We start from the raw sequence: 23,143 nt of genomic DNA, 5'->3' as shown, positions 1-23,143 counted from the left end.
AGCCATAAAAGGTACTACAGCTGCCAAACAAAACCAGCGAGAAATTCATATATTTTAAAATAATCTAATTAAATCTTGGGCACAAAACATTTAACCAGTAAGAAAAGAAAACCTGTAGGTTACACACACACACACACACACACACACACACACACATACACATATAGTCAAACCAAAAATTATTCAGACATTTTTTATATATTTTTACAAGTGGGTGCAGGACACTGTAGTTCATTTATGTAAGTAAGGATAGCAAAATAAAGTAAATTGTGACATACCCAAAGATTCTTCATACAGTGGACTACCAGTAAAACTGATAAAAATTTGGAACCAAAAATTATTCAGACACTTTGATGTGTGTTATTTGACCACTTTGCTTAAGTGTTAAGATTAATTTCTGACACAGTTTAACTCTGATATATCTTGTCATATTTTATTACCATTTTTTTTAAACTATTCAACTATAGTGAATAAACTGTATTAATGAATGAAATGTTCAAGTTGTCTGAATAAATTTTGGTTTGACTGTATATACATACATATATATATATATATATATATATATATATATATATGTATATGAGAACAGAGTATAGATTCCCAGAGGTCTATATTTTAGTAAATATGGGCCTTGGAAAAGGCTAGCTGACTTTATTGTGCTTTGACTACAGTGGGTAGTTCACAACCATGCATGTCACTTCTGCAGGCTGCATATTACTCTGTCACTCTTTTCATAGCTTTTGCTGGCTCTGAAACACTTGCTTGGTATATATCCTACTCTTTGTCTAGCAAAAAAATCACTCATCACCTAATGAAAGCTTAAAAATGAAGGCCTGATTGTTTCAGGGGCCTTGTCACAGGTCTATTGATTTTGAAATTCTGTGTTACTTTTGCTATATTTTCACACTTAGAACAATGAGTTGGTAATCCTCTTGTACCACTGTCCTCTTTTGTGCTAAGAAATAAGCTTCCTGACAGTTCTCTCCCAAGTGGTTCCATTTTTGTCAGTATTAAGTCTGAGAAGGATTCAGTGGGCTATATAACACTTCATTTTTAAGAAATTACTTCTCTTTAAATGTTTTGGTTCATCATACTTACCTTTTAATAAAAAATGCCTTAACTGAGTTTGAACTAATTTAAGTTTGTTTTATTAAACAGAATTCGTTGACAATAAGTCTGACTAACTAAAATAAGCCTGGCTTGTTTTCTAATTTTGTTTTATGAAACAGCCCTCTGGTCTAAAGTAATTGCTGCAATATATGTTGTTATTTAAAGAGCGCGTTAGTAATATGTGCCTATAGGCATCATAGCCTACACCCTGCTTATTACACACACATGGATGCAGCAGCACACAAACATGCCAAATATTAAAAATTAAAGGATTACAATGTAAAAGATTATTATTGTGTGCTTAGATACTGCCTCTGGCAGTATGCAGGGAAGTATGCTGTTTTTTGAATGGATGTCAATGGATGAGAGGCTTCACTATGCTGATTAAACAGCTTTTGTGTGGAAATAGCTAATCATTTAATTAATCGACAGCCTGTTTGCTAATCTTCAGCATGTTTTACACTAAACGATACTTTCGTTGGGAACTATATATAGATTTTAGCTTGATAAAAATTTATTTTTTAAGAGAAGGCAGACTAGAATGTTGCGACTGATGTCACTGCCATTACACGATAGGCTGAGAGGTGCCTCACATGATTAAGTTAGCCGTTATGCTTTCTCCAATGGTAAGAGATACAGACCCTCTCATCTCCCTATAGCTAATATATAGGCCCTGTCCCAAATGGCACCCTAAACACTCACGGCCTTTCTACGAGTCTGCACTTTCGTGACTTAACGTCGCTTTGACTGTCGGGAAGAAGTCTGCCGTGCACGCGGCAGCCATTGTATATGGCCCTGTCCCAAATGGCACACTTCTATGCACTTTCGGCACTTGCCGCATGTGCGTGTCCGTTAAGTCCACGAGACCATAGGGTGTCCCATTTGTCAATTTTAGGCTTCAGAAGGGTGCTCGTGAGCACCCCCTTTGCGGCCGATATGCGCCCTCGATGCGCACTTTTGCTGAACCCGCACTGGTGCGAGCTCCGCGGCAGACTTCTTCCCGACAGTCAAAGCGACGTTACGTCACGAAAGTGCGGACTCATAGGAAGGCCGTGAGTGTTTAGGGTGCCATTTGGGGCAGGGCCAATCTCTGACCGATGCACGCTCAACGGCTAGAAAATACCCATAATGCACTGTGAGAGTCGCGCGCTGAATGAATTCCCGCGTCTTGCCAGGAGATGGCGCCCGCAGCTGAATCATCCATTCATTTTCCAAACTACGCTGGTCCAGCATAATCATACAGGTATAAATTCTATTTTAATTAATCATTAAATTGTTTAAAAGGTGTGAACATGCTAGTTCAACATAAATATTCATTATTACTGGAGCTGCCAGTCTGCTACTTCAAAAGATCTTGAAGAGCGCCAAGATGAGCACAATAAATAACTGCTGAATTTTTCTATACACCAGGGGGTCCATGGCCTAAACAAGGTTGAAGACAGAAGAGAATCTATAGGCTGGATACTTTGTTGGTATCAAGTGATAATACATCTTCTGTTTTAATATAAAACCAATCAATATCTGCAGACTTCACGTTAAATGATCTCATGCTGTTCAAAGGATTGGGTTAAAATAAAATATGGTCAATAGCATCATCTAGTGGCGATCAGCGGCTTACAAGTCAAAACAAGTAGGATGGGTATAATTTTTATGGGAACTGACAGGCCAGCTGTAGTTTTGATTACAGGTAAAGATTTACAGGTAAAATGGTGTATGTGTAGTGTAGTTTTATGATGTTAAGCTTACTACTCGTTTTAAAGAAGTCTTTAATGTTTAAAAAAGAGGTTGACTTTTGTTCATCTTCGGAGATAGATTTGAAGATTTTTTTAATTAAATCTGAGAGATTTCTGTCCCTCCATTAGCCATGTTTCCATCCACCTATTTTGATTTTTGGGATGTCGCATAAAAAAATGTTGGATGTAATGCCAAGATGCGCATAAATTCTAAAAATGCACCTATAAAGCGTATGTGCTCAGTTGAGGCAGATAATTTTTTTTATCCAATAAGAAACTACAATGGAAACACAATTACTAAATAAATACCCTGATGTGTTACAAATGTGTTGCAAAGTCTCTTTAATGTTTAAATAAGACGTTGCTATATGTCAACTCCAGTTCCAGTGCAAACTAATCTTATGAATATACCGCACAAGATTTCTAAATGCAAAAAAAAAAAAAAAAAAAACATTAAAATAAATAAAAATGTGTTTGTAAATTATTATTATTGAGCTTGTGTGTGTTTCGAATCGGAGAATCATAAAATGATTTTAGAATGGCCATTTGAATATAATTCATCCAGATAAATATGCAAGCAAGCAAACAAGCAAACAAACAAATGAATAAGTAATAAGTCCTTCTATATGACAGGAAAATGATGTTTTTTTTTTTTTTTTTTTTTTTTTTTTTTTTTTTTTTTTTTTTTGAGAAGAAAGTATATTTCTCTATTTCTATATTTATTGATATTCAGGGTTGAATTTCCATGTCTTTCCATGACACTTGTACTCGTTTGTGATCAAAGTTAATAGGTTATGATGTTTTTTAAAATACATTTGGGTTCAGACAAACATGGTCAACCGCCGGTCGCTTGGCTGTTATCTGATTGGTGGATACAAACCGGAACCGGTCTGACGTCATCGTTGTCTCTGAGCCTTCAAAGCGCGCGAGGACGAGTAGCAGCGGGAGGGTTTGCGGGTATGTTGTATCTGTTTCACACACTTGACTTATTTACTTACATTTATAAAAAAACAACACCACCACCGTACTCACACACATATAGCTTCTGCTCATTTTGTCATGTCTGCGGTGGTTATGAGGAACTAAAGGTTTCAATTTTTAAAGTCTTTTGCTTTTTTTTTTTTTTTTTTTTAGCAAAAGGCAGATTTCAACGTGACATAGTTATGTATAAAACGTAAGAAACTCTGCAATTGCCAGTCTCACATTGTAAATTCGGCGTATTAAAGTTTCCGAACAATGTCACAAGTTGTTTCGTTTTCATGGTTTGATTTAATTTGATTTAATATTACATTTCATTTTGAACTCAAAGTGTTTGTGAGTATAAATAAATGTTTTATTTGTGTGGGATTGTGTTACTGATTAAATTATCATTCGTGATTCAACCTTTTTTTTTTTACTTTTTTTTTTTTTTATTACATGTGGCATGATGTATGAAAGAGGATAATGATTGTCACATTTCCTTTAGTGGTTTTACTCAAGGGCGCAACTGCACATTTGCTGAGGGGTATGCAAGGTCATGGTTTTTCTTTCATGCCTTTATTGAACAGAACCCATTAAGCATTCACAGTGCTGTGGAAAAAGTATGTGAACATTATGACTGTTTTTTTTACCAGGATGACCCACACACCTGTTTTTTTTTTTTTTTTTTTGTTTTTTAGTGTTGTGGTTGTTCATGAGTCCTTGTTTGTCTTGAGCAGTTAAACTGCCCACTCTAAACTTTTCACTTACTTTTTTCAAAGCACTGTGAATGATGGGATATTAAATAAAGACATGATTATAATTTTTGTAGCCTATGTTATGTTAACCACATTGTGTTTGTCTGCTTGTGACTTTAAAGAATATGACATTGAGCAACTGATGATACGAACAATTAATGCAGAAAATCCAAAGGATTCACATACTTTTTCTTGCCACTCTATACTCTATCCCCTAACCCTCACAGAAAACTTCCTGCATTTTTACTGTCGATTTAACACGTTAATTAGATTAATTATGGTAAAAAAAAAAAATAATGCATTAAAATTTTTTAATGCATTTAACGCCCTTGCCCTGCCCCAAACCTATGTACGTCATCTGACATTGCATTCAGTTGCCTGATGAGGAATATAATGCAGGGCAACAACTCACTACACAATGGAGCTTATAGAATGCAGTTAGAATGTCCATAAAATTCAAGATATTGGAGCAAAAATGCCCCTGATTGAGTTTTTGTCTCATATTTATCATATGAGTTAAGCAGTATCACAAATGTAATGGAGTGCAATATTACACGAGTGCTGTTTTTGTCCCAAATATAATGTGTACAAAATGCAAATGCAATACTGATTTAATACAACAGTTCAGTAAGTTTATATTGTGTTATTTTTATATTTTGTTCAATTTTGCCAATGAAACTATAAAGACAAAGCAACCGTTCGTCTCCACGCAATTACACAGCAGTTTCATTCCTGAATCTGCGTTTTGAACGAACCAAGTGAAACCACGCTTCAGCGGACCATTCAAGACTTGAAGCGATGCTACACACAGACCGATTGGTGTATGACATCAAAGACATACAGTAGGTGCTTTTACATGGAACATTGTAATCGGTTTAAAAGTCCAATCTGAATTAAAATGCTCCATATAAACCCCTCTATCGGAATAAAAATGCCCAAACCGAATGAACTTGTAATCGGTTTAAGAGGGGTGGGATAAACCTTTCTATAAACTAAAAAAAATTAGGGAGGGGTAGTATTGAGATGCTCCGAGATGCACAGCCACCAAAAAGGTCAGCTTCCTGCGCCCGTCTTTTCCTCATAACTTCCAGAAGTAAAATGCTACAAATTCACGCTGTTGCTTGATTAAAAGCAACACTTTACATAAAAATAGCGTGCATAAGAAATAATGGAACTCCATTTTGACAGGAATAAAAGGCGGCAAACAGGACATAAGCTAATGTGCGCATGTCACAAAGTCATTCCAATTGAAAGTGCCGGTACATGTAAACACTATATCGGATTAGATAACGTCTCATGTAAACAGTCCACCGAATCTTTCAATCGGAATGATTTTAATCGGAATGACAAAAAAGTGTACATGTAAACGTGGATAGTGATAATGATAGGTTACGCTGACTAATTTCTTGTTATCCACTTGAACATCGATACACAAGATGACAGTGTTTAGTGCGTTTCGCCTGCGCGTTCATTTATAATGTAGAAGAGCCACAGTGGCTTCCCTGATTGTAGCAACTTCCATTTTTATTAGATATTTTGCCCCAATTTCCCAGGAAGTGATGATTTTGTTTTCTTGAACACATGGGATAGTTTTATTCGCAAATGTTTTGTGCAATATTCCTATTTTGCACATAAGTTAAATTAGCAACTTTGGATGGAAACATAGTTAATGAAAGTCTTTTGTCCCAAAGCTGATATGGAATGTGTAATGACAATAAAGTTATTATATGACTGTTATTGTCAATGATGAATGCTTGATGTGTGTAGAGGAAGAGCATGTCGAAGAGGAAGAGCAGTAATTCAGGACTCACTCCTGATAAGAGAAGCCGGTTATCTCAACCCAACCCCGAAGAGGAAGAGGAATCGGGCTTCTTCAGTTCAGGAGATGGCAAAAACTCATCAAAGAGTGTAAGACATTTGCAGCAGAGTACAAGAAGTGTCTTTTTTGTGATTTTTTTTTTTTTCTACATGTACTTTATTGTCCTCATAAGAGAATGTGTGCTAATAATGGCTGTACTCTGATCATAAGTATGCACACTGGCATATAGACTTTGCTTACAAGCTTATGTATATTTTCAGGTCACAGGTGAGGTGGGCATCGTTTTTTCCAGGCACGCATATACTGCGGCGAGTTGAAAACATCTCAACTTTTCAGAATGCCGCAAGCGCATCTGTAAAAAAATATGGACGTAGTGTCCGTGACGTCACTCGTAGATTTCTGAAGAGCATTTTTGAAGTGAAAAGCGACCCGTTGCCATTTTGGCAGCGCGTCATCGTGCGTCACTCCCAGGGAACTGAAAATGGGCAAAGAGGCGGGACGTGTTTGGAACTGAGGTACCTGAGTGGTTGAATTTTTATCATTATAGGGTGGTTGTGTACACACACTGCCAACACACATTTATGTCCAAACACCATGCAAAAGTGAATTTTGCATAATAGGTCCCCTTTAAGTTTTTCCTTAAGCCAGCCAATCAGATTAAAACAGCCTGTTTTTGCCATTTCTTTCCATCTAGTTTTTACAGTAAGATTAATTTGTTTACACAAAGCCTCTGGAGAGAGCACAGGCACATTTTTATAATAGGCTGCAAATTTAATGCTAATTGTAGCTCTAATGCACCTGTTACTTAGCTGCGATTATATTTTATGATGTATTTGGTTAGGTCCCTTTTAAGCATTATAGATAGTTATAGAAAATGCATTCTCGATCAGTGCCAACTATCGTGCAGGCGTGAATTAGGCGAAGGCGTTCAATCGTTTCGGGTTCGGTGTGAAAGCACCATTCGTCAGTGATTTGCTTTGCTTTATTGCAGCGCTTTATCTACAAACTACAAGCAACAGCACAAATGAATAAACAGTGCTTTTCAGGTTATTTAGATATCTAACAGTAGTTTTCAGGTACAGAAATTGAATAAAGTAATCAAATGTAAAATAACATTGCATTTAATCTTCACTGTATAAATTAAATAAAGATTAATCATTAATAAAGTTAAAAGCTATTCAGTCAAGAGAAGTGAGTGATTTACTTGTCTTTTGTTGTTTGATTAACATTAAAAAGACAGACAGCAGGAATATTAGGCTGCTGTCACTTTAAATCATAATGCACAGATCCAAAATACTGATACATGTGTGTTGTCTTTCTTGACTGTTTACTTTCACTTCAGACATAATCTACTATGTTTGCTAGGATATTCACCAAGATGGGCATGTTGACATAATTTTTGTGTGAATTTTTCCATTCTTGTATCAGCCTGAAGGGGTTTATTTTGAGATAACAACCAGCTGGATGTACATTATCCCGCTTATTACATGGCTACTTGCCACATAAGTAAATAATTAGACACTAAATATTGATCTGAGTCAAAATATTTTATTAGCTCTTTAAACGCAAAGCTTCCGCGGAGAGAGCAGTTGCTAGCGCGGCAAGTTCAAACTAGACGGACATTTAAGGGATACTGTACAGTCACACCACTTCTTTAAATGCCATTTCGCCACATAAATAATTATGGAGATAAGAGATATTGATCTGGGATGAAACTGTTTTAAAATCGTTCCTGTTTGTTATCTTATAATCCAGCATTGTACAAAACAATAGTCGCAAAATGGCAGCAGCTGCATTTATATGAAACGAGAGTGCTACTGGATACTGGACGACATAATTAAATAACTGTATACAAAATATTGATTTGACTGAGATTTAATATTTTATTAGCTCACCAAACGCAAAACTTTGACGAAGAAAAAACGTTCCTAGTAAGTGTATAGCACTGCTGACTTCAGTAACCCGGATGAGCCTGTGTTATCTGTTTTCAGCGGTTGTTATCGGGGAATAACATACCGCTGGATGGCGCGATTGACCAATCAGAATCAAGTATTCCACAGAGCCTTGTAATAATAGAGCATAAAGCATTCCTATTGAACAGAGTTTACAAAGAGTGACTGTTTTGTCCTCGTTTTGTTTTTTTATCTTCGCTGTTGTAACATTTGGAAGACAAAATGTGTATCCATCGACAGAAACATACATTAGCCGAACTCTGTCTGTTATACATATTTTTATTTTCAACAAACCATATTATAGATGCGTTGTCAGATTTAAGATTTACCGTGGTGCAAGTGTGTGCTGAACTGTGGGTGGAGAACGGTACGGTTCAATTTTTAGAGAACCGTTACACTCCTACTTACTTACATTTAAAGTACACATAAGATAGAATTAATATCGGTTCTTCAAAATGAGAATCAATTAAATCGAGAAACCTTTTTTAATTTTTTTTTTATACCCAGCCCTACTACCAACACAACATCATTTCATATATTCTGCACAATGAAACAGGACACAAATTGGATCTGAACAGTTCCCTTTATGCACTCACATCTCAGTGGTGATTCGCTGATGGAAGAGAAATTCTCTTTGTTTTGTTTTGTTTTTCATTTTTTTTTTTTGGTGGGGGGGCTTAGGCTGGACTTCATCCGGAAAAAATGAACTTAAGAGACCTTGAGAAGGATAAAGATCAGCTCCACAAGCGTATCCAAGAACTTAAACGGAGGTACTTTAAAAGTACAGCAAAAGGAAACAACATTACACATCATTATCCTTGTACCATTTCCAGCTGTTTCATTATGACCCATCACCTCCTCTCTGTCCAGCATAAATCAGGCAAACTCAGCTGACACACAGGCTCGTGTGGAGAAGATGAATCACATTCAGGCTGAGCTGGAAGATCTGAGTTTCCAGGACTCCACTCTGGCTCAGCAGATCGATCAGTTTAAACAGGCCTGTGCCGCTGCTAAAGAAAGGCTGAGTAGAATGAGGTTAGTGCAGATGTTGGTAAATGCCTTTTCTATATAAACATTTTCCACAAGCCTAGAAAAGTAAATTTTTCATGTCTGGAAATACCCATGGATTTTGTAAACATTTATTAATATATAAAAGTTTAAATGACACAAACATTGAAGAAACCTGACTGTTGGTCTCTGTTACTGACGTTGACCATAAGAACTCTTTGTACAGACAATCGCAGCAGATTTCCATGCTTTTATTGAAATTCTGACCGTGTAATTCATAATGAAACGTATTAAATTAGAAAAAAATATTGGCCTTCACTGCATCTTGAATCTACAACAAATGCTTCTTTTTGTTTCTAATTCTTATTTTGGCTGTTGACATGTCTCACTTTATCTGTCTTGCAATGTTTTGTTTCTTTTCATTCTGTAGCCGTGAAAAGCAGGACCTGCTGCATGCGATGGAGTCTAAGCAACGAAAACTGGCTGCTATGGAAGAGAAACGAAAGAGTCGTTTTGGTGAGCAGATGCCGGCACTGCTGAGGGCTATAGATGAGGCTGACCGGCAGGGTCAATTCAAGAGGAAACCTGTTGGGCCACTCGGTAAGTAAACTTACAATGTGGACAAGCTACTTCTCTCTCATTTATTTCAGGATGTAGTTTAGCTCTTAAGCCCAGAGTATTCTTCAGTTTACGCATACTCTACACACTGAGCTCGCTCATGCGTCTTGATTTTTATTTTTTTATTTTTGATGCCAGTGTTAACAAGCGCTTATGTGAAAGGATCAAAAGATACCCTGCAACTCTAGTTTAAACGAGTACAAACTGTTTTGTTGGTCATAACTTCTGGAGAGAAAAAGCACAAATACTAGACAAGGATGAAACTCTTTAGTTCACACACACACTATCAAATGGAGTATACTTCAAAAGGCTATGTGTTCAGCTGTATGCATATGCTAAAACTGAAAAGCAATGACATATGGAATTTTGCTCAAAGGGTCTTTTGTTTCTAGGATTCTGCATCCGACTGCGGGATCCGGAGCTGGGTCTTGCAGTGGAGAGCTGTCTGAAGTCTCTGATGTTAGCTTTCTGTTGCGATAACCACGCTGATGAGAGAGAGTTACAGAGAATCATGAGTCACTGCTTCCAGCGTGGCAGAAGACCTCAGATCATCGTCAGCACATTTACCAACACACTCTACAATGTCAGCAACAGGTAGTTAGAGATCACCTGATCTGCCATCTTATTTAGGAATGGTTACCAGTGTTTTCTGTAACTTGTCTTTTTCTGCTTTATTTTCATTCCCTGTATGTTTGGTTTGACCATATTAAATGCTGTTAATATAATGGTAATTACACATTTGGTGTGCTTCTTAAGTTATTTTGTAGAAGGTTGTTTTTGCAGGAAAAAACACACTGACCTCCCACCCTGGATTTCTTTTCTTTTAATGTCACTTGTGCACCAGTAATGATTATTTCCAATAATCAGAGTTAGAACTTAAGCGCAGTAAGATTGTGACAAGGTTCACAGAAATTAGGAGAAGGCAGCTGAGGTGAACTTGTCTCTTTATTTAACACTTTTCCAAACAAACAAACAACACTACCCTGGATTATGCTTAAACAATACCTCTCTTCTTGGCTGAAACATCAACACAGTAAGGCAGCTTGTGACGAGTGGACCGGTAGTCTCTCTCCCTTGTCTGTTAGCCAGCAGCTTTTATTCTCTCCCCATGCCAATTACTGCATTGAGACACAGGTGTTAGTGGTTCTGCACTTGGCCCACTTATTCCCAGGCTGTTTCCAAAATCACCCCCCATACCCTTAAATAAGGCACTATTTGAGGGGACAGCAATGTGTAGTGGTGTCCGAAACCATAGCGGACGTTACAGAATGCCTTCATTTAATCCTACAATGCACCACAATAACGAGTGTACAACCGATGTACACTCAACGGCTAGAGAATACCCATAATGCACTGTGAGACTCGTTTTCATTTACTCCTTTAGGTGGACTATATTAGTGAACTAATGTAGGGAATATTGAATGAGGGTATAGGGGGTGATTTTGAACACCGCACCAGTTCTTCTCCTGACCCGCTCTCCCACGGCAGACTCCGCTGAACCACGCCCCCCTTGCCACGAGCAAACCTCTTCACTCCCATTTAAATGGTTTTCATTATTCTGATTATTCATTAAGAATTATGGTTATTTTTACCACCATTATTCACGTACCCCAATCCACAGCACAATTGATGAACTCACATACAGTTGGTGTGTTACTGGCCACTGTTTTAATCTACTTACATCATATGGAAAATACATTTCTATGGCCGTTTTTTTTTTTTTTTTTCTTCGGATTTTTCGGTTGTGCGTCTCAAATGTCTTCATTTAAATGTTTTTGACTATCAATATACTACATTATATTCATGTTGCGCAACGTTGTTAACATGAACTCAGTTTCTTCAGCACCCAAAAAATGTTGTGCCTTTACTGATTTGTTTACGAATGTGCACATGACGTCATCTGTGTATGTCACATATTTTATTATGATTATGGTTAGTACGATTATGAGCTTAATCATCAATTTGATACACAAAAAAAGTTTTGTGTTTACATGAGGTAAAGTTTAATCGCAATATTGCCTAAATCTCAAGCCAGTACTAGTTTGCCCCCCAAAGTACCAGAGGAAACTTGTATGATTAAGAAGATGATAAAATATCTGCATCTTTTTTTAATCTGTTTTCAGGGCTGTCAATCACCCTCAATACCCAACAGTGCTCCAGGCCCTTGACATTGAGAATCCAGTTGTGGCCAAGTGTCTGATAGACATGAGAGGAATTGAAACCATTCTGCTCATCAAGGTGAGACCAAGAGGAGGACCACAAGCATTTTACTGTTTGATCATGATGCTTTTCCACATCCTGTGAAGTGAAGAGCTCTGTTCATCTCTCCCACAGAACTCTGCAGAAGCGAGAAGGGTCATGCAGGGTGGACACCCACCACGCAATTGCAGGGAGGCCTTCACATGTGAGGGGGACCAGGTCTACAATAACCGTTACTACTCTTCAGACCAGAACCGAGTGCAGTACCTCACTAAAGATGTTGAAGAGGAAATCAGGTTTGCAAACATTAAACTCACTTTTGAGATGCATGGCTAAAAATAAATCAATTGTTTATCCTAATCTTTGGTCTTTCAAATTTAAAATTCTAAAATTTTAATTTAAAATTCTAATTTAAAAAAGTACAAATATATTTTTACATCAGAACTTTCAGAGAGTAAAGGCCTGTTCATACCAATAGCGATAATTATAAAAGATATAAAAAAAGATATAGTTAAAGATATAGTTGTAAAAATCTTTCTAAATGTAAAAGAATAGTTTTTGTCCTAACCAGTCACAACAATGATACACTGCGATTCTATTTTAGAAATGGTTTCTATTTTTCTGCGACGTTGTGGCTGAAAAAGGTACTGATTATGTGCTTTATTTAATGTTAAAAGAATTTAATGTAAATTTGAATATCATTTTGCGTAACCTTTACGAGAACATTCAAACTGTGAATTCAATGTGAACAAACAAGTCAAGTGTATTCTTGTAATGTAGAGTTTTGTTTCATGTTCATGTTTCATGTCTATTATTTTGTAGTTCATGTTGCTTGTTTGTGTCATGCTTCCCTTGCTCCTCATGTGCTCCTTTAGTCAACATGTCATGTTCTGATTGGTTGTTTATGGTCATGTGTTTCTAAGTTCTGTTCTGTCTTTCCCTTGTTCCCTTGTTCCTTGTGTCACTTGCCCATTGGTTGTCTTAGTCATGTGTTCACTAAGTTCATGTATTTAAGCTTCTTGTTCTCCATGTTACTTTGTCGTGTATTGATAATGTAACCTTGCTGTTGGTGAGTGTCATGTTCAAGTCTGCTCATGTTCAAGTCTGCTCATGTTCAAGTCAAGTCAAGTGGTTGCTTTGTTTGTTTGTCACTCTGAGTCAATAAACTGCACATGGGTTCATCAACTCGCCTACAGTTGGACTGATCGTTACAGAATACACGACCAACAAACATGAACCCAGCAGTCGCCTTGTTAATTTTGCGGCAGGAGGATCGTCCACTGGAGGATTATGTCATGAACTTTTGTGAACTTAGTAATCAGGTGGGCTTTAATGATGTTGCCCTTAAGGGCATTTTTCGCAATTGAATTACAGACCATTTGAATTATTTAATGCCTGTGAGCACTGTGCCATGAACTCTTGCCCAGTATATGGACTTCACCCTTTTACTGCCCTGTTCACGCCATGCCTGCCATGCCAGGGCCTGTTCACGCAATGCCTGCAACGTTAGGGCCTGTTCACGCCATGCCTGCCAAGTCAAGGCCTGTTCATGTTATGCCTGCCAGGTCAGTACCTGTTCACATTAAGTCTGCCAAGCCAGGGCCTGTTCACACCATGCCTGCCATGCTAGAGTCTTTTCACAACATGGCTGCCATTCCAGTGTCTCGTCCCGTCATAGCCACCAAGCCAGTGTCTTCTGACAAGATGGCTGCTCCGCCTGTGTCTTCAGACAAGATTCCTTTTCCGCCTGTGTCTTCAGACAAGATGGCTTCTCCGCCTGTGTCTTCAGACAAGATGGCCGCTCCGCCGGTGTCTTCAGACAAGATGGCCGCTATGCCAGAATTTCTTCACGTTATGCCAGCCAGGTCAGTATCTGTTCACATTATGCCTGCCCAGCCACAGTCTGTTCACGTCATGCCTGCCCAACCACAGCCTGTTCATGCCATGCCATGCCTGCCACGCCAGGGCCTGTTCACATCACACCTGCCCAGCCAGAGACTGTTCATGCCATGCCTGCCCAGCCAGAGGCTGTTCACATCATGCCAGTCAAGTCTGAGCCTGTTTACATTATGGCTGCCACGGCTGAGCCCACAGCCAAGATGGCTGCCACGCCTGAGCCCTCAGCCAAGATGGCTGCCACACCTGAGCCCTCAGCCGAGACGGACGCCACACCTGAGCCCTCAGCCGAGACGGACGCAACGCCAGAGTCGCTAAAATGTGCAGCACTTACAATTGTGGCCACAACTATCCTGTGTGTATGGGCCACACACGCATCCACGCCACAGCCTCTCCACGTCACGATCGTCATGCCAGAGCCTCTTCACGTCATGTCTGCCACATCAGAGTCCCTAGCCATTATGGCTGCCTCGCCAGAGCCCCCTCACGTCATGTCTGCCCAAGTTTCCCCTAAAGATTTTTGGGGGGGGGATTATGGATACCAAGCTCCAGCGGATGAGGAGCTTGGCCCACCACTGCTCCATGGTCTAGTCCCGCCAGTGCTCCACAGCCTGCCACTGCACCACGACACATGTCCGTCACTGCACCATGATCCAGGCCCACCACTGCTCCAAGGTATAAGTCTGCCCATGCTTCAAGGTCCAGGTCTGCCCATGCTCCACGGACCAGGTCTGCCCATGCTCCATGACCCAGGTCCACCCATGCTCCAAGGTCCAAGTCTGCCCATGCTCCACGGACCAGGTCCACCCATGCTCCACGGACCAGGTCCACCCATGCTCCACGCCCCAGGTCCACCCATGCTCCACGGACCAGGTCTACCCATGCTCCACGGCCCATGTCCGCCCATGCTCCACGGACCTGGTTCGCCTCTGCTTCTTGACCCAGGCCCGCCATTGCCATGCCGTGGTCCAGGTCCTGTCCCCCTGCACGGGCCTGGACCTCCATCCCTCCCCCAAGACCGCCTCCGCTCCACCACCCGCCTGGCATTTCTAGTCATGTATAGTTTTGTTTTTTGTTTTGTTGGGCGTCGGGAGCAGCGCATAGAGGGGGGAATCTGTAATGTAGAGTTTTGGTTCATGTTTCATGTCTTTTATTTTGTAGTTTGATTCATGTTGCTTGTTTGTGTCATGCTTCCCTTGCTCCTCATGTGCTCCTTTAGTCAATGTGTCAAGTTCTGATTGGTTGTTTATGGTCATGTGTTTCTGAGTTCTGTTCTGTCTTTGGTTCCCTTGTTCCTTGTGTCACTTGCCCATTGGTTGTCTTAGTCATGTGTTCACTAAGTTCATGTGTTTAAACCTCTTGTTCTCCATGTTACTTTGTCATGTATTGATAATGTAACCCTGCTGTTGGTGAGTGTCATGTTCAAGTCTGCTCATGTTCAAGTCAGGTCAAGTGGTTGCTTTGTTTGTTTGTCACTTTGAGTCAGTAAACTGCACATGGGTTCATCAACTCGCCTACAGTTAGACTGATCGTTACAATTCTATGACAAAGACTGTAACAGTTGCTCAGTATGTCTTTTTAATGATGTTAGCATGGTGTAGTATTTATGAATTTGATTATGTACGTATCCATTTTGTTGTGAGTGCAGTGAGCTTGCAGAGAGACTCCACCCACAGGCTCTTCTGATTAGCTGTGATTTTTGATTGATTTTGTCACGTCTCATCACGTCATGCCTGATGTGGACAGACAAATTGCTTGTCTCTGGAATCTTATCACATTGTGTCGTGTTATAATATGGTGTTATACAGTTCTTGGCATTGTAAATGTCATGAACACTGTGTGTGTGTGTGTGTGTGTGTGTGTGTGTGTGTCCCTGCATTTTTGTTGTTATTTTACTTGGATGTGTTACATTAATTTGATGTTGACTTGGATTTGGAATTGATATTTTTATGGACTGTTTTCTATTGAGCTTATAAACAATAAAGAATGATCAAAACCTTTTTTCTTTGTTCTGCAGACAACTGCAGTCTGCCTTACATTCCCAGAGAACGCAATTGGATCGCTTTCAGCAGGACGTGCAGCAGATTAATGAGGACTTAAAACAGAACCAAATTCTTCTTTGCAGAGCCTATGAAGACCAAAAGAAGGCCCAGGTCACTAAATACCAGCCGTGCACAGACCACATCATCGTGTTTAAATGAATGTGGCCTAATATGTATTTTTTTGTTGATGTTTATTTTGTCTAACAGGAGCGTTGTCAGAAGCTTCAGGCAGAGCTGACGGAATTGCAGAATGTTGAGGAACCACAGTCAGAGGACTTGAAACCTTTGGTACCAAACAGATTCGCTCATTATGAATATAAGTGTGATGGCGGATTTCTGTGTCTCATTATGTCTCTGTGTTCAGGGGGAGGAACTGGAGGAGCTCAGCAGTCGGATAAGTGTATGTCAAGTGGAATTTGAAGCTGCGCTGAAGCAGACGCAGACACACAAGGAGGAATGTGAGGAGGCCGAGCAGCTTTGCCTGCAGCAGAGGGAAGCTTTTAACAGCATCGCAGAGGAAGCTGAGCCCATTAAGGTCTGAGAAGTTTTATTCACGAGTGTGTGTAACATCATTACTTCCTCCTGACCAACCGCTTCTGGATGACTTTTAACCACTAGATTCCTCTCAGCTAATGTTTAAATATGGCAGCTTCAGGCCATATGCCCTTTTTCAAAGTTTTGATTTTGTTTTTGGGGTCTACTAGAATGTTTTCATGCTTGAATGAAAAAAAAAAAAACATTATTTTTCACATATTTAAAATTATTGTAGCACCCTTTTCACAGTCTGTCAGTAACGCTCTATTTAGTTCCTGTTTTTATGAAGCCCCTCCTTCTGATATGTGCAATGTGCTCTGATTGGTCGGCTGGACGAGTGTGTTGTGATTGGTCAACCACTTTGAGCGTGTTTCCGAAATGTCACACCCCTTTACCATAACCACAGCACACTACTAACGCAACTCAACCAGGCTTTGCCCCATTTTTTTGCTTATGTCTTGGAAGAGAATTATTTAAATAAGGAATATTGTGACATCTACATTCCCAGAAGAAAACTCAAGACTACAATCGAGGCGTTTCAGGGAGCTCAGAAACAGTGTTTACCTGTATTTTGTCCTATTTAAGTTTGGAAGTTTCATTGAGCTGTGTTGAGTCTTGAGCCTACCCAGTATGGATTACCCGAGTTCTAGAACAGTGATGTTTCTCTGTTGCCATTATATTTTGTTTTGTAAAGCTATGACTGACCTTTTGTTTGTATTTGAAAACTGAGATCAAGTAAAGACTGCCTGCTTTTGAGTTATCTGAGCCTCTGAGTTTGCCTTTCCTTCTGCACATGGGTCTTCTAAAAACTGTCTTCCCCAGTAGACCAGAGGTGGAGAAGTAGCTTTCCCTGACTGGGAGATCTGGGTTTGAGACCCACTTCAGAAACCTTATGTCAGTCCGTTGTGACATCTACACAGAAACTGCAGATCATGGACTTCAGGGTCTGGTGAAAACGCTCTATCGACCCCTTGGACTCAGGGTGGTAAGGTCTAGGCAATTGATGCATTGCTCCCAACTCCTTTAAACGGATAGTTCACCCAAAAATGAAAATTCTGTCATCATTTACTCACCTTCAATTAGTTCCAAACCTGTATGAATTTCTTTGTTCTGCTTAACACAAAGTGGGTGAACTATCCTTTTAACATCCAGCGGCTAGCGTACTTTTCCAATTGTTTTCAATGGGAGTGCCACATTTTTTTAAACGCCAGGAGCGTAACGAGGCTCTGAGCATCCTTTTCATGCTCAAACGCTTGGCGTTTTTACTGGTCGCCTCGAGTTGAAGAATGTTCAACTTTGAGTAAAACGCTGCGCTCATCACTGTCACTTTTTAGCCAGCCATCCAATCAGAGTGGAGGAGCGGCAGGACAAATACAACACCGACCAACTGTCACAACATTCTTACTGTACAACAACATCAACAAGCAGAGAACAGAACAAAATGGATGAAAAATTGATATTGCTGGTCTCCGAACATACGTGCCTATACCAGAACATCCCCGGATTACCACAATGTTAATTTAAAAAACAGTGCTTGGAGGAACATTTCATTGGCGATGGGTCTTTCAGGTAAGTGGCAGTCATCTAGACAGCTGATCGGTGGGTGACGGAATCAACAGTAGTGTAGCTTGCAAACCGTCAAAGCTAATTTTTTAATAGCCTATACATTTCTATATATAATAAGAGTATTCTTATTATATATATATATATATATATATATATATATATATATATATATAATAGGAGTATATTGTTTTCACTTGTTTCTCAAAATCTCTAATCTTTTTGTTTATACAAATTTCAGTAGAAAAACGTCGTAAAAAGTGGAAATACCTGAGGGACACTTACTGTAAAGTAATGCGACTGACACAGAGCTTCAGTAACGAGCCATGCCCAGTTTTACTAGGCACTGCAGTGCATATACAAATTAGGAGGAGTCATAGCAACGACTACGGGGGCCGGAGCGCCACTTAAAGAAACATTTGTCAAAATGACAATACATTACATCTCCCCTCCTAAGCATAAAACAAAAACCATGCTAACATAATCACTTTGTATACATATACAGATCAGATACTACAAATATTAAACATTGCTGTTTTTTTTCTTTAGCTCTCGAATTGGCATAAAAACTTGCATATCCAAATAATAATAAAGAAATGTTAGCACATCTTGTATGCAACTTAGTCAATGACACAATCTATCACAACAATGAACTGTTGAACATCAACATGCTCAAGCCTGTCAGGAGGCTTCACAACTCTGCCTCGTCTGGTAGTGTACTGCCCAGCTGACAATGTCTGCTTAGCATTCCCGAGTTCTGTAGGTGATGCTTGGGATGAACTAGGATGATCCACAGACTTTAGCTCCTCAACACTCACTGGCTCTGATGTCTCTGTCCATTGAACATCATTAAGCCTGTGACGGGACTTGTTGGCAGCTGCTGTGCTCTTGCAAAGATGCTGGATGTTGCAATGGTACTCTCTACTTCCACAGTCAAGAACATAGGATCTTGGGGCACAGTAAGATCTCACAACAACTCCAGGAGACCATTTGTAACTGCCAAGATGTGGTTGCATCCTTACTTCATCTCCAGGCTTCAGCGCAGCACGGGGGACCTCTTGCGGTTGTAGTTAAACTTCTGAATGCTTTTACTTTTTGACCCGAGGGACCTTAACAAGGCCATCAAGCAACCATCTACCCACTCTTGAAGATATAACATCCAGGCTAGCTGGTGCCCAATATTTCAGTGTTCTAGAAGCCCGATCTGGCCATTGGGCTATTAAGCTCACTGAGGAATCATCGAGACTTACCACCTTTAACACAGTTTTTGGGCTCTACCGTTTCCGACGCCTTCTCTTCGGACTGATTTCGGCCCAATATGAGTTCTAACGAAAAATTTATGAAACATATGAAGGCCTAAATGGAGTCATGGCTATAGTCTATGACATTCTTATTTATGGGAAGACTAAAGCCGAGCATGATGAGCACCTCTGTGCTATGCTACAGCGTTCAAGGGAGAGAGGAGTCAAGCTCAATCCAGAAAAAGAGCATCGTCTGCACTACAGAGGTGAGCTATTTTGACATCTCCTCACTGCTGAGGGAGTAAAACCTGACCCCCTGCCAAAGTCGCTGCTGTGAGAGACATGGAGCCACCTAAAGATAAAGGAGAACTTGAGACAGTGCTAGGTATGATTAATTACCTCTCCAAATTTGCACCTGGCCTCTCTGATGTCAATGCACCTTTGCGACAGCTCTTAAAGGAGTCAAGTGAGTTTGTCTGGGACGTCCAGCATGACAAAGCCTTCAAGAGAATAAAAGAGCTGCTCACATGTGAACCAGATCCAGTCTTAGCCTATTTTGATCCTCCCAAGGAGCTAAGGTTGCAAGTTGATGCCTCCAAGTATGGGCTCGGGGCAGTACTACTTCAGAATGGAAGACCCATCGCATACGCGTCAAAGTCTCTCTGAAAGTGAAATCAATTACGCTCAAATTGAGAAAGAACTCTTTGCCATACTGTTTGGCTGTAAGCATTTCCATCAATATATCTACGGCCGTCAAGCCATTGTTGAGAGTGACCACAACAATGTGAAAACCCCCTGGCATCGTTTCCCCAAGGCTACGAAGGATGATCCTTCAGCTCCAAAAGTACAACTTCATCATTGTACATCGACTAGGCAAGGACATCCCTTTCGCAGACACGTCCAGAAAGTCACTTTCTGACCAGGATACGAGCCTTAGCACAGGAATGGATCTTCAAGTGCAACAGTAGCCTACCTGTCAGTGATTCAAAGTTGGAGGAGATCAGAGCTCAAACTGAAAAGGACCTGAGGTTCCAGACACTAAAGTCATACAACGAGGTTGGCCAGCAGAGGAAAGAAAATGTCCCTTGAGTGTGTCAGAATTCTGGAACCACTGTGATGAGCTCTCATACCTGCATGGAATAATTTTCAATGGTGAAAAGATTGTCGTTCCCACAAGCCTTCGCTCAGCCATGCTGTTACATATACATGCCAGTCACCTGGGCATCGAAAAGAGCAAGCAGAGAGCATGTGATATCATGTTCTGGCCACATATCGTCCCTCCAACACCAAAGAGCCCATGATCAGTCACAAAGTCCCGGATAGGCCATAGCAAGTATTGGCTACCGATTTGTTCACCTGGAACAATGAGGACTATCTTGTGACAGTTGACTATTACAGCAGATATTTTGAGCTGGACAAGCTCAGCAACACAACCTCAACTGCTGTAATAAACAAACTAAAAGCTGCTTTTGCACGACATCGCGTTCCAGAAGCTGTCATTTCGGACAACGGCCCCCATACAGCTCGGGTGACTTTGTGACTCTTGAAGACTTTCAAATCTGTGCAGACTGCAAAGATGTTGCTGGAAAAAAGCCAAGGTTGACAAAAGGGATCCATACCTGTCTCCTGGAATATCGCAACAGCCCTGTCGATGGTTTCAAGTCCCTGGCCAACCCTGCCCAACACCAATCAGCAACTCTTGCCAAAAGTCGTCAGCTGCAAGGATGTCAGAGCAAAGAGACTGCATAAACAACAGCTCCAAAAGTGCTACTGCGACAGATCAGCTAGACCCTTATCTCAGCTCAAGGAAGAACAGGCAGTTCGAATGCAGGAGCAAGGATACTGGAAGCCAGCTGTCATTGTTGGAGCAGCCAACACTGAAAGATCATATCATGTGCGTACTGGTGACAATCAGGAATAATCGACGAAACAGACGTCACCTGTTGGACACAAAAGAGCCCGGAAGTAACAGTTCTGATGATGGCACTGAGCCACGTGCAACACCAATTAACAGTGCACCACACAATGACATTACACATACACTTAATACTGATGAGCCGCCCAAATCTGGCACTTACATAATACGGACGCTAGATAAGACCCAGAGTTATTCTGGACTGTGATTGTACAGGGGTGTAGTAGGTGGATCGCTGCCCTTTCAAAAAAACAAAACAAAAAAAAAACACAATGTTCAATGTAATTTATGTGTTTTGCATATGTGACAATCCCTGAATATGTGACTATACAGTTGGTTTGTATTACAGTCTAGCAGTCTATTAACGTTCCAGTTTGTACATGTGATCCATAATTGAATGTTTTTCTTAAGTCAGTATGTATGCAGTAGTTTTCTTTATATTGCATTCTTTCAAAAGAAGGGGGATGTAGTGTTCTGTAGCATACTACTTTTACCTCAATGTTAAAGTGCTGCCACATTTGTTTTGAGTAATAAGTGCTACTATATCTGTTTAAAGAATTGTAGGATTGACATGTTAAATGAAAGGAATTGTTATTATTTCTGTTAAAGGAAGGAATTATTATTATTTATGCCAAAGGAAGTAATTACTATTAGTAGTAGTAGTAGTAGACTTTATCAGTATATTGGTATTCATTTTTTAAAATTAATTTTCTGATTTGTCTCCCACAGACATCAGATGAGAGCACACAGTCCCTGACCCAAACCCAGGCCAACACCACACAGCCCGGATCTCCTGATGCCCCTGATGTGCCACCACTCTGCACACCTGAAGCTTCTTGCTGTCCTCCTGCTCCGAAAAGAAGGGCTGAGCCAGATATGACTGACTATCAGCGCTGTGTCCTGAACGACATTAGTAACAAGCCAGATGAAGAAGAACATTTTCTTTTAAGTTTAGTTGGGGCTTTGAGACGCCTTCCTCCATGCAGTCGATCTGAAGTTAAAATTAAATTCCAACAGATTTTACATGAAGCAGAATTTAACAATCAGTAAAACACTCACATAGACATACATACATACAGACACACACAAATACACACAAAAATTCCCTTTGAAATGAGACAGCAAATTAATACATATGTAACAATCAATAACTTTTTTATTATAAGTAATTTTTTATATGACAGTTTGATTGGTTTATAAATCTGTACATGAAAATTGATCATTAAAATAATTATTAAAAGCATTCATCTTTGTCAGTCATTTATTCTCCTCTTGATTTAGACCACTATTTTATTTTAGTAGTAATGTGTAGCTTGTTAGTGAAAGGAAATATGCTTATTTTCTAAGTTTATGGGTGGCTCTTAAAAGAACCTTTTTTTTTTTTGATACAATTGGTGGTCCTGATGTTACTGATGGCAGTGGTCCTGATGGTGGTGGGAGTCATTATGAGGCATTAGATGACAGAATGCTGCCATGCAACTTCACCTGGAGAGAAGTAGGTGGTGTACCTTTGCCTAATTTCTAGTGCTTCCCTAGAGTCATTGTTGCTGCCTACTCACAAGGATGTGGCTCCGATGGCAGGGGGGCACAACTTCCTTCCGCTACATCAGCATCTTTATAGTGTAGGAAATTGTGAAGGATGCAAGTGGCCTTCACCACTGCATCTGCCACTTTTGGTGAGACACCAAGCACTCTGGTGGAGTCTTCATTGGGCAGCAAGGGTCCCAAATGTGCACTCCACCATCCTCCTTGCATGGGGAAGACGGTAATTGAACACGCTTCTCTCTGTCGAGGTGTT

At 40.1% G+C, this 23,143-nt stretch overlaps 1 protein-coding gene across 2 annotated transcripts; it reads left to right on the top strand.

Annotated features, from left to right (window-relative positions):
- Positions 1-3,762: 3,762 nt before the first annotated feature.
- On the top strand, positions 3,763-22,588 carry LOC127498213 (structural maintenance of chromosomes protein 6-like). 2 transcript variants are annotated; one of them, XM_051867318.1, is made up of 13 exons: positions 3,766-3,800; positions 5,245-5,400; positions 6,326-6,466; positions 9,011-9,099; positions 9,200-9,364; positions 9,768-9,937; positions 10,348-10,549; positions 12,079-12,193; positions 12,290-12,450; positions 16,068-16,203; positions 16,300-16,380; positions 16,457-16,627; positions 22,075-22,588. In XM_051867318.1, the coding sequence occupies exons 3-13, from the start codon at positions 6,335-6,337 to the stop codon at positions 22,393-22,395; spliced, it is 1,743 nt and encodes a 580-aa protein (XP_051723278.1). In that variant the 5' UTR covers positions 3,766-3,800; positions 5,245-5,400; positions 6,326-6,334; the 3' UTR covers positions 22,396-22,588. The 2 variants fall into 2 exon arrangements, with proteins under 2 accessions (XP_051723287.1, XP_051723278.1); XM_051867327.1 differs by lacking the exons at positions 16,068-16,203; positions 16,300-16,380; positions 16,457-16,627 and having other exon boundaries at positions 3,763-3,800.
- The last annotated feature ends 555 nt before the right edge of the window (positions 22,589-23,143 follow it).

This window comes from Ctenopharyngodon idella, chromosome 2 (genome assembly GCF_019924925.1).
Source record: "Ctenopharyngodon idella isolate HZGC_01 chromosome 2, HZGC01, whole genome shotgun sequence".
Taxonomy (NCBI): Eukaryota; Metazoa; Chordata; class Actinopteri; order Cypriniformes; family Xenocyprididae; genus Ctenopharyngodon; species Ctenopharyngodon idella.
The sequence above is the reverse complement of the archived record's forward strand: the minus strand, read 5'-3'. Positions and strand labels throughout refer to the sequence as shown.

Bases quoted from the DNA above. Each gene is read 5' to 3' on its own strand.
- LOC127498213 (XM_051867318.1), top strand. From the start codon at position 6,335: ATGTCGAAGAGGAAGAGCAGTAATTCAGGACTCACTCCTGATAAGAGA. The intron at 9,365-9,767 runs GTTAGTGCAGAT...TTCATTCTGTAG, and splicing joins GAAAGGCTGAGTAGAATGAG to CCGTGAAAAGCAGGACCTGC. The intron at 10,550-12,078 runs GTAGTTAGAGAT...ATCTGTTTTCAG, and splicing joins CTCTACAATGTCAGCAACAG to GGCTGTCAATCACCCTCAAT.